The 13,053-nt window shown below is 42.5% G+C and overlaps 1 protein-coding gene across 7 annotated transcripts in view; it reads left to right on the top strand.

The window, feature by feature from the left end:
* The window catches only part of ABLIM1 (actin binding LIM protein 1), a 241,769-nt gene that overhangs the window by 138,868 nt on the left and 89,848 nt on the right, over positions 1-13,053 (top strand). For all 7 annotated transcript variants that reach the window (XM_012723613.1, XM_012723611.1, XM_012723615.1 and 4 more), the window contains exon 4: positions 1,401-1,510. In XM_012723613.1, coding sequence (XP_012579067.1) covers positions 1,401-1,510 — 110 coding nt within the window. The remainder of the gene's footprint in view (positions 1-1,400; positions 1,511-13,053) is intronic.

Below are 13,053 nucleotides of genomic sequence, written 5' to 3' on the forward strand. Positions count from 1 at the left end.
GAGAGTTCTCCTTCAGTGTTGAGTCCCAGATTCCTGCTGGCCTTACCTAGTCCTGGCCATGACCAGAGGCTAAGAACCTGGGCTTATGGACCCTAAACCCTGATACCCAAAGCAGCCTGGCAGCTCATTCAGGCTTCAGTGTTGAGTGTGAAGCAGTACTTTGCTTAATTCCACCAGAGCATGACTTGGGTTACTAAAACCAGTTCTGACTTGGACCTGCCTGTGGCCTGGTGTCCGTAGCTGGCCAGTCCAGGCAAGTTCACCTCTCTGGACCCTACTTGAATGACAGAAGGTGACCCAGTATCATGAGAGAAGGGGAGACTCCTCACCTTAGTATTCCCATAATGGGGTGTGAAAGTGTGTAAATTGTCCTTGAAGTCAGAAACCAAGTACATGTTTAGAACTGTTTCAAGTCCAAGTTTACCACCGCCATGTGTATTACAGTGAATTAAAACTCAGGAGCAGTGAAAGAGCCACTCAAAGGAAGGATAGCAGCTGTGGAAGCAAAGCTCCTGTCCAAAAGCTGGAATTTGTTCTCCAGAAATTGCTCTGACTCAAATGTGTGGGGATGTTTTGCTCAAGAGTTTTACATTTCCTACTGGGCAGAATCACACATTTGAAAACTCATTTTGATGAGGATTGTTATCAAGTTGGCCAATTGCAAATAAGCAAGAAATGGGAACTGTCCTATGTTCATTAATTAATAACTGTCCTGAAAGGCTGCCTGCCTGCTGAAGTAGAAGAAACTGACAACACTCAGAAGACACTATTTTTGCAGAATGTGCTGTGTTTGATGATAGTTTTATTGTCGTTTTGGAAAGAAGCTAATACTCAGTTTTAAACAGGTTTTTCAGGCATTGTCCTAGCTCTCAAGTCTGTAAGAGGCTGGTTCACCAGCACCGGGAAGTTCTAGTTCATCCCTCAGAGGCCCACAGTAATGTCTCCCCGGCTGCACTGCCATCTATGCAGGCCCAGGGAGCTGAAGTAGTTAGTGCTTCACTGTAGCCATTTCTCTTGGGGAAGGGCCTTCAGCTTGAATAGGAATCTAGGGGATTTAAAATGCATCTTCATGAAGGCGTTTCCATTTTGGAACGTTTTCGTGTGTGCCCTGCTAGGTGACTTGTTGAAACATCCCTCCACTAAGGAGCAAAGGTAAATGGGTCCATTTTACCATCTGGTTGCTTGAGGAAGCAGCACATTCATCCTTCTTCTCAAAATGAGGTGCATTTATTTGTCTGGATGCTATCCAGCTGGCTGGCTTGGTGGTGACTACATGTCAGACATGTTGGCTGGGGCCCTCCAAGAAACGAACCGGCCCCGGAGGGCAGCAGGCAGGAGGAGGAAGGGGAAGGCAGGCGGTGGCTGGAATGACCTTGCGGGCTTTGTCTTTCTGTCCGCAGGCGCCCGTTTCCACCTGGAGACCGAGTCACGTTCAATGGGAGAGACTGCCTGTGTCAGCTCTGTGCACAGCCGATGGCCTCCAGCCCCAGGGAAGCCTCCTGCTCCAGCAGTAAGTACCCAGCCCCCGCTGACAGCTGTCCTTCTGACCCAGAGGTGACCTAGGAGAAGGCTGTCTTTGTGAGAGCCAGCACCTAGGGCAGTGCAACCCAAGGCATGTTTAGCTGTGGAATGTGCTTAGGGAGAGAGGCCTTCACCAAAAAGCCATGCAGCAGGCCAGGAGCCAGGAAGCAGCTCCCTTATTGCAAGAAAACACCAGTAGGACTTGACATCAGACTGCACTTTGACAGTCCGTGAGGAGAAAGGCATAAAACTTTCCATTAGAAACACCCATCTCTGTGGTCACAGGCTCCTAGTGATGATGTGATTTTCTGGGTACTAAAAAGCTGTCCCCATTTGCCTGGGGCAGGGGTGTGGTGACTGATACTTAAATTATTCTTTATTACATATTGCTCTTACATTTTCTCTCTTCACCCGGAGGGTTTCTGACGTTAATTCATAACATAAGTTGCTGAGCACCTGCCACGTGTTTTGTTGACCCTGAAGATGTATGAACAGAAATTTGGCATCTTAAGGAAGCTTTCTATCTTTTTTTTTTAAGATTTATTTATTTATACACACAGAACTGGGGCACAGGCTAAAGGTGCGGGGGCCATGAGAGGATTCACTATAGAGTGGGCAGCAGAACAGGCAGGTGGACAAAGTACGCTGCTGAGGGGAGTAGTGGTGAGACAGGAGAGGTCTGCTGTGCCATGTGGGTCACCTCTGGGCAGGGATCAAACTCCCACCACAGTGGCTGTGACAGCTTCACAGTGCTGTGCTTTACCCCGCTGTGCCACCAGGGAGGGTTGGAAGCTTGTTTTTTAATGGAAGCAGGTGGGCAATTGCATGCCAACGTGAAATTGTATATTGTATGAAGAATAGAGAAAGCAAAAGCAGGGTAGAGGGAATGCATTCACACGGGCCGCTCAAGAGCAAGCTCTCTTAAAGGTGGTCCCTAAGTAGAGCTCTGAAGCAAGGGTTGGAACAAGCTGTATTCCATCATGGGATTTATAATTCTTCAGACAAGGTCTTGTCTGACCTGTGGGTTCCAAAAGATACCAACTTCCCCCCATTAAAAATCCTGGCCAATCACACTATTTCTTCTAGTAAATAACATTCACAAAATCACTTGACATTTCATTGACGTATATTCTGAGCTGTGGGCACCAAGCAATGAATTTCTTCCAGCCCTTTCTAGATAGTAGGATTTTTTTTTTATTTTTCCAGTTCTTGGGAAGCCTGGCATAAACCCCTTTTAGCTGTGTCAGTCTCTGTCGAAAAGAATGAGCAAAATCACTTCTGCTCTGGGAAAATTCCACACAGTTTCTAACAGTGAGTCCAGATCTTCCTGTTAAAGTAGAAGAATCCTTATACCTGTGAAAAATATGAATGTTCTAACCAAAGCCTTTGCAAGAAAATTGAACTTTGGCCTTGGGAAATCAATGTACTTGTCTACCTTATTCCAAATCATCAGACCTTTAGTGTGTAGGTTGATATACCCTGCTGACAGCATCCCTGAAGCAAGGCCCAGCTCAGGACCCTAGTAGGGGTTCATCTCCTCTACTGCTCTTCTCTACCCCACCAGAGCAGCTCATTGGGAAGGTCATCCCGCTGTTTGGTGGGTATGCCTTGAAGATATATTGCCAGGAACTCTGGAAGAATGCTTTGCTCTAGTTAACAAAGGACGATTTCATGTCACAGGAGTGGCTGATGGTTGTACCAGAGAATCATGTCCATGGGTCTGTAATAGAAATGGCTATCTCCTCAAATTCTTTGGGGTCCCTGGGTCCAACTCTCTCTCTTGATAGGTGGGGGAAAATCAAGATCAATCAAGAGATCCAATAATCAGGTGGAACTAAGGCAGGTTTTTTTGAATCCAGGTGTTGGCTCTCTGTTTTGTTTTATCGAACATTCCTCATTGTTTGCATTAAACACCAGCAGTGGGATATTTTTAAAATCTTCCAGACTTCTCTGTTTATACAATTTGGGAACATGTTTCCACACCATCACTCAACCAGAATGGTTATTCTAGTGATCATTAAACATTTTTTTGCTTTTTCTATATTTTCTATTTTCATATGGCAGACATTATGCACAAAACTAATAATTTTAAGTGTAGAAATGGATCACATTCAAATCCATTACATTTCCAATGCAAAATTTAACAATTCTGTCTTATGTGCACAGTGAAGGAACAAATCTTATTTTCTCCTTTGTTCCCAGTGGGTGAAATCCCATTTCTGTTTAGCTGTTCGGTCCTAACATTTTTATTTTCCACAAGCACTTGCCTATTTCAAGTAGCTCTTATGGGGAATGTGGGTGTGGGTATCTGTAAAAAATAAAGTTCTTATATATGGATACACATGTGCAAAATACCCAAATGAGGCAGGCACACAGATATCAATGCAAGGGAATTTTCAGCAAGTTTCTGAAATTCATTGGTGCATAGTTAGAAAATACTTGGTTGCTATTTGCAGTGCTTATAGAATTCCCTGATACCTTAAAACCTTTTGATAAATGACTTCCACTTTTATTTTTTAAAACAAATTAACTTGGCATAGTTTCCTAAATAAAAGCAAAAATGTGAAATTCTTCTTTGATAATGTTTACAGAGTTGATGAAATATATCAGAGAACCAAGGCCCTCTATTTCCTTTGGAATGTGGTTTGAAAACAAGTTTGCTCTTCTGAACCACACTTTCATTTAACATTTGGTGGCTGGCTTGCTATCATTCCTGAGAGTAGACGAGGACAATATGAGATGGAGGGAAGAGATGAAGAGTGACAAATGAGCAAAATTAACTATACAGTGACAATTTGCACAGAATCATCTTTATTTGAACTTACTGGTAACAATGCAGTTTCTGCTTCAAATTCTCAGCTAATGCCCTGTCTCGATTGTTCTGGTTTAGGGTGAGAGCTTGTGATCCTGTGGCACACTGCTCAGTGCTCCCTTCCATCTTGTGACAATTCTTAGAAGTTTTATATATTTTTTCTTTAAACATCCACAAGGGATTTGCTGTATAGGTGCAGTCTAATTTGTCTACCAATCTTGACACATTTAATCACACTGGTACTAACACTAACCCCTGTCACAGATGAAGAAACAAAGGATAATAGAGGTTAAATAATATGCCAAGATTATATAGAAAGGAACTGGTGAGCTGGAATACACCTGGGCTGCCTGCCACCAGTGTCCTGCTAGCTCTCTGCTATTTGTCTTACAGTGTAGGTTCCACTCTCTGATTTGTAAAGATAGGGGTGCCATCTTTGGAGCTGCGACCCACATGGCTGTAGATCTATCTGACTGCCTTACCTCCAGATCACCAGTGTCTCCATGTTGTAGCCAGGCTTGGTGAAAGGAAACCATCAAGAAGTTACTCATAGAAACAAATTACCTCAATTAAAGATTATTGCTCCTGAATTACTTAGAGCTGTTGCTGTATCCAGTCTAATGTAATTTGAATTCAGTAAGCAATAAACATTACCTAACATGGAAGTAATAGTAAAAATTACCTCACAGGGTTGTGATGGACATTAATTAAACTGATTTTGCTGTTAATGAAAAGACCAATGACCTGTGCCTGGTTCATCTACATTTTAAGAATAAAGATGTCAGTCCAGAACACTCCATGCACTTCTAGAAGATTACATACACTCCTCTAAAGCTTAATTTTATTCCCTTCATCACGTATCTGCTAGTAACTGAGTGGAGCTGGATTCCCATGGGCTGGGAGCCATGTGGGGGGATCTGTGTGTGGCAGCCTTCGCCTTTGGAATCGGGGTTGGAGTGTGGTTTCCTACACGCCCTTGTCTATTTCGGGCTCCTAGCAGGAGTGGGCTGCTGTCTCCAGCACCCTTTCATCTCAGAGGTGTCTGACTGGTGTCTGATTGGGTGTGGGTTTGCTGGATCGGTGCAGTGAACACCCCCACACCCTTATATCCAAGCCATCTCCTCTGCACCCCTTTCCACCAGCATTGTCATTATTCCAACGACAATTGGAACTCCTACAGGTACAGGGCAAATGCTCTGCTCGGACTGAATTTAAATCATTTCAGATAAAGAGTTATGTGTGCATTTTTAAGGGGGAGGAAGAATTTTTCAGTTTTACTTTTCTGGTGTGGTAGATTTTAATAGTGGCAAGATAATTTTTCTTTTATCATCATGTTCTCTCTGAAAGAACCACTTGGAGTGGAATGGGATGTGTGTGCTGAATAGCAGTTCACATATGTACTGTGGATCCACTGTGTCGTGACCCTGGCGTCTGACACTCCTGGGTGGTCAGGTCCCAACTAATAACTTGGCTTCTCTTTTCTTCTCCATCTTCCATCTCCTCATCATCAAAATGGATGGTCACAATGAATAACCCAATGAGATCAGTACTCTGTACTTACGACGCAATAACAGTATGTGTACATACTGTTCACACACCCATTTCTGAGTTGTTCTGTGAGACTGTCCGTGAGTCCTAAAACTCTGTGCTTTTCACTCCCCTGCGGTGATAGCCATCTCTACCCACTCTCTTGATATTATCCGCTAATACATGGAGCAGCAAAGGTGGAACACAATGACACTTGGAGCCCAGAGTTGAGACTTGACTTGTGATGATGTGTTTCACGGCAGGGCCTCCAAAATCAGAACTTCCGCTCCTTTCGAATCTTCCCTGGTGGACAGATGGCAGGGCCCTGCTAACAAGCGCCAGTTCTGGGGAGAGTGATGACGGGTACCAGTGCCATTTCTGCATGCTTCCAGGCCATTCAACCTCTCTATGCTTCTGTACCATTGCCTTTATAATGGAACACATTTCCTTTCTCGGGGGTTGGTAAGGAACTCAACTAAGCACAGTGCTTAAAGATTCCTGACACTTGATAAGTGTTATATGTGAACTATTACTCATTAAGGAAGCTATGAGAATAGTCCTTGAGCTGAGCTGAGGGACTTTAGGAAGAAGAAAGGATTGGAGGAAGTAGGCTCACATCATGATTAAGAATGTGAGCACCATGTTTCAGAATGCCTGGATTTGTACCTTGGTCTTACTTCCTTAGTGAATTTTGTAATATCTCAGCATCTCATAGCCTTCGTCTAACAATTGGAAAATATTCCTTTCAGAGGAATAGTTGCTGTTATGGAGGTTAAATGAGCTTCTGTGTGAGAGGACAGTTTGAATGTGGAAAAGGTACTTGTAAAAGCAGTGCAGAGGGAAACCCAAAAGAACAAAGACATTGTTATTCCATGTCCTGAGACATGAAATTAGAAAGACAGTGATAGTCACTTTTAGAGAGAGTTTGGGGGTGGGGGGGGGAGTTATAGAGATCCCAAGGATAATTTTTAACCTAGAGGATAACCTGATGAAATGCATGTTCTGGAAAGATTAAGTGGAAGTGGTGGCAGTAATATGTGAAATCAATGATTTGAGATCAGTGAGGGTTAGAGACACCATTAATGGTGGGTAGAGGTGATGACTGTGAGAAGAGATGTTGAAGGTGATTAAAAAGAACACCTCAGGCCCTCCCTGGTGGCACAGCGGGTTAAAGCGCAGCACTAAGAAGCTAAATCCACTTCAGCATGAGTTCGATCCCTGCCCTGGAGCTGACCCCCATGGCGCGGCAGACCTCTCCTGACCCGCCCACTGCTCCCCTCAGATCTGCCTGTTCTGCTCCCCACTCTGTCTCTGGTAAAGCCTCTCGCTGCCCCTGCACCTCTGTATGCACAAATAAATCTTTAAAAAAAAGAACACTTCAAAGAAAAATGTAGAGTGTTATTCATTCATTCAAAAAGGATCCTTTCTAGGTACCAAATTCTTCATTGCACAGGTACATACTATATTCCAATGGTACTTTGGTCACGGTGAAGAAGCATCAGTACATGCCCCATGGCATTTTAATTGTTTATATATGTGCCCACCTCCACTGTCAAGATAATGAACTCATTAAATATAAAGACCCCATAGTCTTTGTCCAGGTTTAACACATAAAACCCTATATAAACACACTGAAAATTCAATCAAAACCATTCAGCTCTCTCAACTGGATTAATTATAATCTAATCTTTCAAATGGGTTTAAGCTATCATTGTAAAATAATACAGACATCACAGAGATCCACACAGAAGGAGATAAAAATCACCTAAAGTCTTTTCACCAAGCGATCCCCTTTATAGATATTTTGGGGCACACGCTTCTGAATATTGCTGTTGGTGCTATTGACATGTACAATTTGACATAAATTCTTTCCATTGCAAGTGTTCACATGTCTTTGTTTCAAAAATCAGTGATTCTTTTACGTGTCACGCAAAAGGCCAAGAGCCTTGGATATTTGTCACGTGGCTTGCTCACATTGTCCTGGCTAAAGCTGTTCTTTGCTTTTCTATTCTCACTGGTACTGCTTTCCAGCCCTGCTACTTCTTTGTGTGTTTGGCTCTCTGACTAGACTATGAAGTATTTAACAGAAAGGACTGTTCTGGTTTTTTGTTTTGTTTTGTTATTTTGGGGGGAGTGGGTTCTCCTTAGAACAGTGCCGTACACATAGTAAGTGCCTGACTGTTCATTTAGTGACCAAGATTATCCCAGCAGAGCTTTTAAATATCCGATCCCAGCCCCCAGAATGTTGAATTTTGACTGCTGCTTAAATGAACATGATTTTCTAATTTTTAACTACAAAGGAGGAGCTTGGTTATGTATGAAGTGAAGTGATTGGCATGCTTGAACTGACTTTCATCTTATTTATAAGCCTTTTTCTTTATCTAACAAGAAAACATTAGTACTGCTTTTTAGTGTATGTGTAGATGAACTGGGGTGAAGGGCAGGGATTGGTGGGTAAGATGATTCACCAAAGACAGAGTGGGGTACAAAACAGGTGGATCTGCTGAAATACACTGCTGAGGGGAGCAGCAGGTGAGAAGAGAGGTCTGCTGTGCCCTGTGTGGGTCAGTTCCCTGGCTGGGGATCGAACTCAAGCCTTAGAGGTCATAGGGCTGAGACTTAACCCCTAGGCTACCAGGGAGGCCCCTGCTTTAAATTTGATGACAGGATCACAAGTTTTTGGTTTTGTTTTTAAGTAGAAGTGTCAGGGAACATAGTTCCCCAACTTTCTAGTATGAGGTGAGAGAGAGAGACCTCCTGTCTGGGCATTTAGGGCTGGATCTAATCAGATACTGTATTGGGTACCTACAGGGTAAGGTGTAGAATTTACTTAATAGCCTACTTAGCAGTCAGGGGTTCTTGTAGAGAGATAGCATATGATGCAAAAGACAGTATGGATACTCAGATTCCTCAGACTGGTATCTGTAGCAGTTTTAAGTAAGAAATAAAAATTCCAAAGTATTCACTTAATTGAAACCTCAGTTACCTTGGTTTGAAGAAAGGGATAATGACCAGATGTAAACAGTGTTCTAGAAAGATGAAGAATGCTCTAGAAAGATCCTTTCCCTGCTTTTTACGGAATTAGTACAGCTAGACAGCAAAAAGTGAAAGTAGGTACAAAAGTATTTTTGGTGGATGGAAAGTTAATGACATTTTGTTTGCTGTTTTCCTTCTACTAGATATGGCTCTTTCATAATAGGCTTCTAACATCATATAAGTAAAACTCAAGTTTTAATGCTTGAAGCCCAGTTTAATTTTCCTCTTTCAGTAACAGTAGCAATTTAGCTGTGCAAGGGTCGCTGTGTGTACCTTCACTACCTGTTCCTGTAGGTGGGCCCCAGAAGGATATCTGAGAAGTTGTTAGGAGTTTTCTCCCAGCCAGGAAGGAGGAGGGAGTGTCTGAGAGATGGAGAAAAGGAATTACTTTTACTATATGAAAACAGTTTTTTTAATTGAGGTAAGAATGGATCACACCTCCTCAGCTACAGGTCCCCACACCACACTCACCACCCAGGCACCCACCATTGCCATCATAGGTCACTAGGGCCCTGCCTCACTTTGTTCTCCCTAACCTCTTCCTCCTGATAGTCCCAGTTCTTCTGTCAGATTTTTATGGTTTGAAAATAAAAAAAAAAATTAACCATATGTATGAATTACCTATTGGACACTAAAGTCTATTAAAAATAATGTTGATTTTACTAAATAAAATAAGGACCATGCCAGATTCAAGTCTCCTGTGCTTTGCCCTTGCAGTGAATTTCATCTTGGTGTGATTAAGTAACTGATCATGTGATGGAAATACTGAAACCGACATTCTAAACCTTTTCTGCTTCCATCTGGGAGGGGAAATGAGCTCCTGTTTGCCAGTAATTTCTGAATCTGAGATACTCACGTAGGATTCAAGTATGATTTTCTCTTTGGCCAGAGCTGTGAATGCTGGTTGTCTAGAGTTAGTTAAAAATTAATCATAAAATGCTTTACGTAGCTGAAGTTTACAACTAAATTAGAAAAATCAGTGTAATAGCAAACTTTCCTGGTATTTTTTTTTTTAATTGAGGCGACATTTACAGAGCATTAAAAAATGATTTTAAGGTGAACCTTCAATACGTGCTCACTACACTGCTGGACAGCCACTCCTTCCACTTAATTCCAAAGCATTTTCATCACCCCAAAAGCAAACCCATGTCCGTCAGACATTCCCATCCCTTCCTTTTCCCAACTCCTGGCAACTTCTCAAGTGTATGGCCCATAGGACTCATGTCGTTCCCATTGGTCTGAGCAGGCCATGAGAAATCCAGGGTCTGGGCCCTGTGAATCAGTAGTTAAGTCCAGGCCTGAGCACCATGGCCACCCTCCAAAGGTCACCAGCAGAACTGCTCTGATTCACAATTCTAAGACCTTTGAGTTGTGGGTCTGGGTTGGTGCAAATCCCTGGCACACTGTTCTCTGTCCCTTGGGTGCTCCCTGCCATGTTTAGCCGTAGGTTCCTGCCTAATAAATTCCCAATCAATTAATGGAGAGGAAAGGCAATCAGTTTGGCTCCTTTCATTTCTCATTCAGACCCTGTTCATGAATATTGGAATAGAAAACCAAGCCAGACCCAGGGCTAGTTAAGAGACAGGGCATCTTGACCTTGAGAGTCATAACGCTCCACCAGGGAGTGCTGTGAGTAATGATTTAGGGATTAGAATTGGACATTTCAAATGTGTCAGTGGTCTACATTAATGAAAATTAGACCAAAGTGACTAAAATCTGAAAGTACATCTGGTTCACACTCTCAAAGAAGGAGAAGTAGGAGTTAGTACCAAAGATTAGCTGACAAGGGACATCAGAAGCAGCCTCTGCTGCCTGCCTCCAGCTTTGCTGACAAGGGCCGATGGCCGAGGTGGCCTGTGAAAACATGTTTGTTGTGGAGTATTGTTTTGCAAACACAGAGAGCAGAGCCTTCCCTTAAATAGCAGAGCAGAGGCTGCTCTGGCTTGTCATGTTTCCATTGTGGCCATCAAGACGGCACAGGCAGCAACTGACCTAAGCAGGGAATGGAGATTAAGGAAGGTCTGGTCCAGGCGACACATGAGGCGGCACGTAAGCCTTTACGTGCGATCTGGGCCACTCTTAGTGATATGAGATCTCACTTGCCTCTAGTGCTGAGACCCCTTTTGTCATACACTAGAAATCCACTGAACCTACTTGTCTCCCAGCCCCTGGGACGGGTCTTGTGATCTCATATTGCTATACTGGCTCATGGCAGGCAGCATGGAATTTCTGAAGTTAAAAATTACTTGTTAAAACTGATTCTTGAAGTATTCAATCTCTCAAGCAGGTAGTTGCACTTTTTGTCTCTTTCTTTTAATAGCCAGTCAATAACTGTCAATATACAGAGGTCAAGTTTGGGAGCAGAGCAAGAGGAAAGGAAGTCCATTCAGCAATATCCACTTGCTAAATTGACATTCTTACCACTACTAAATGATGTCTTTGGTCAGGGAAATATCTTCCAATCCCCAGGCACTTTAGACTTTAAAAGTGTTTAAATGATGGGCCAATCCTTATAAAAAGTATGAGGCTGGATTTTTCTGATCCATGGACTGCAAACTCAAGAACCTACACAAAAGACCAGGTTGGTAACAAGCAGACACAGTCAGGTTCTAAGTGATGCCAGGTGACAGCTGATGCTTAGACCTAATGGAAGGTTTGTCCTGAGTGAAACAGGCACACCACTGTGCTCCCACTATGGCCATGAGGGAATCCATGTATCAAAGTCCTATCTGACACGTACTGAAGGCAGTTTGTTAATCTTATAAAATCCGATCCATATCCAGGTCACTCTTTGTTGTCCTTTCTTTCTCTTTTGACTAGAACAGCTGCTGGCTAGCATCCTACCTTCGCCATTTTATCCCACACAATAATAGGAAATCCATATCCTGGATGACAGTGGATGACAAGATGTCATTAAACTCAGGACCTCACATTAGCCAAACCCGAGAACTTGAACTTGTTTTGTTCTGTTTTGAAGTTACTTAGATTGAGTCCCAGCCAGGGATAAAGTGCCTCTAGTTAATGGTCTATTAAAAGGACATCACTTGAATATTTTTAGGGTCTCCAAAGTCTTACTCCATTTTCTATTAATAACAACCTAAATCTACAATGATTTGGTGGTTTCTATTTTTCATCCATGTGTATAGCCAGGAACGTGTGCACTAACCTTTGTTGATGAGAAATGCATTTTCTTTTTATTGTTATTATTTTAAATACATTCTAGGGAAAGATTGCATTTTCTGGAACTTATATCTGCAACAGTTTCAAGACAGCAACTTGATTTTTTTTAATTCTTAATTTTATAATTTTTATCATAAAGTGCTCTGAGCTGTCTCAAAATCCCTGTTTTATAATATCTCCATCGCAGCAAACATTGATTAAATGAGTAAAGTCTCTCCCTGTCCCTTTTATGATTTATATTACCTTCACAGTAATTCTCTACTCATCCCATCTTTATCCTCAAGTGGCCACCACGTGCTCAGATCCCATCATGGCTGTGTTTATCCATGGGCAGAGAGAAAGGAAATAACCAGGAAAACAAGCCATGATTGGGGGTTAAAACCAGAGATGTCAGTAAGCTGTAAAGACCTGGGGTTCATGGCCATTTGCGAATAGAAGACTCCCGCTCCACTCTTTCTTTTGACATGGTAACTGTGTGGCTTGTGCAAAGCCCTTACTCACTCTGAGCTTTGGTTTTCTGTGTCAGATGAAACACTCGCCACCAATGCTCTGTGATCTATGAAAAGCGGATAATCTCTTCCATGTTTGCTGGATTTCTGTGGCTGACCAGCAGCGTCACAGACATGCAAGATCTTTCAAAAATTAAAAGCTGAATAAAAATGTTAAGATGATGAGGATGATATCAGAAAAGCGAAAAGGCTTGTTAGTGGCACAGTGGACCTTGACTGTTTGTTAAGGAAAGATAAAATGTAGGATTTTGTGAGATTTTGAAATAGCACAGACAATATTGCAATAATTCAATAGTTATGGCTTTATTATGAGGACAGACATTGTATGTTCACCATGCAGCTGACAATGGTCATTATGCCTGTTCTTCCCAGTCCTCACAGAAGCCCCAGGAAGTAGTTATTGTTAATCTACTTTTATGTGGATGAATAGTGGCCCAACTCACCAGAGATGCCTCATAAGTCAGAGTT

Source organism: Condylura cristata, unplaced genomic scaffold (genome assembly GCF_000260355.1).
Source record: "Condylura cristata isolate star-nosed mole 26May11 unplaced genomic scaffold, ConCri1.0 scaffold00011, whole genome shotgun sequence".
Taxonomy (NCBI): domain Eukaryota; kingdom Metazoa; phylum Chordata; class Mammalia; order Eulipotyphla; family Talpidae; genus Condylura; species Condylura cristata.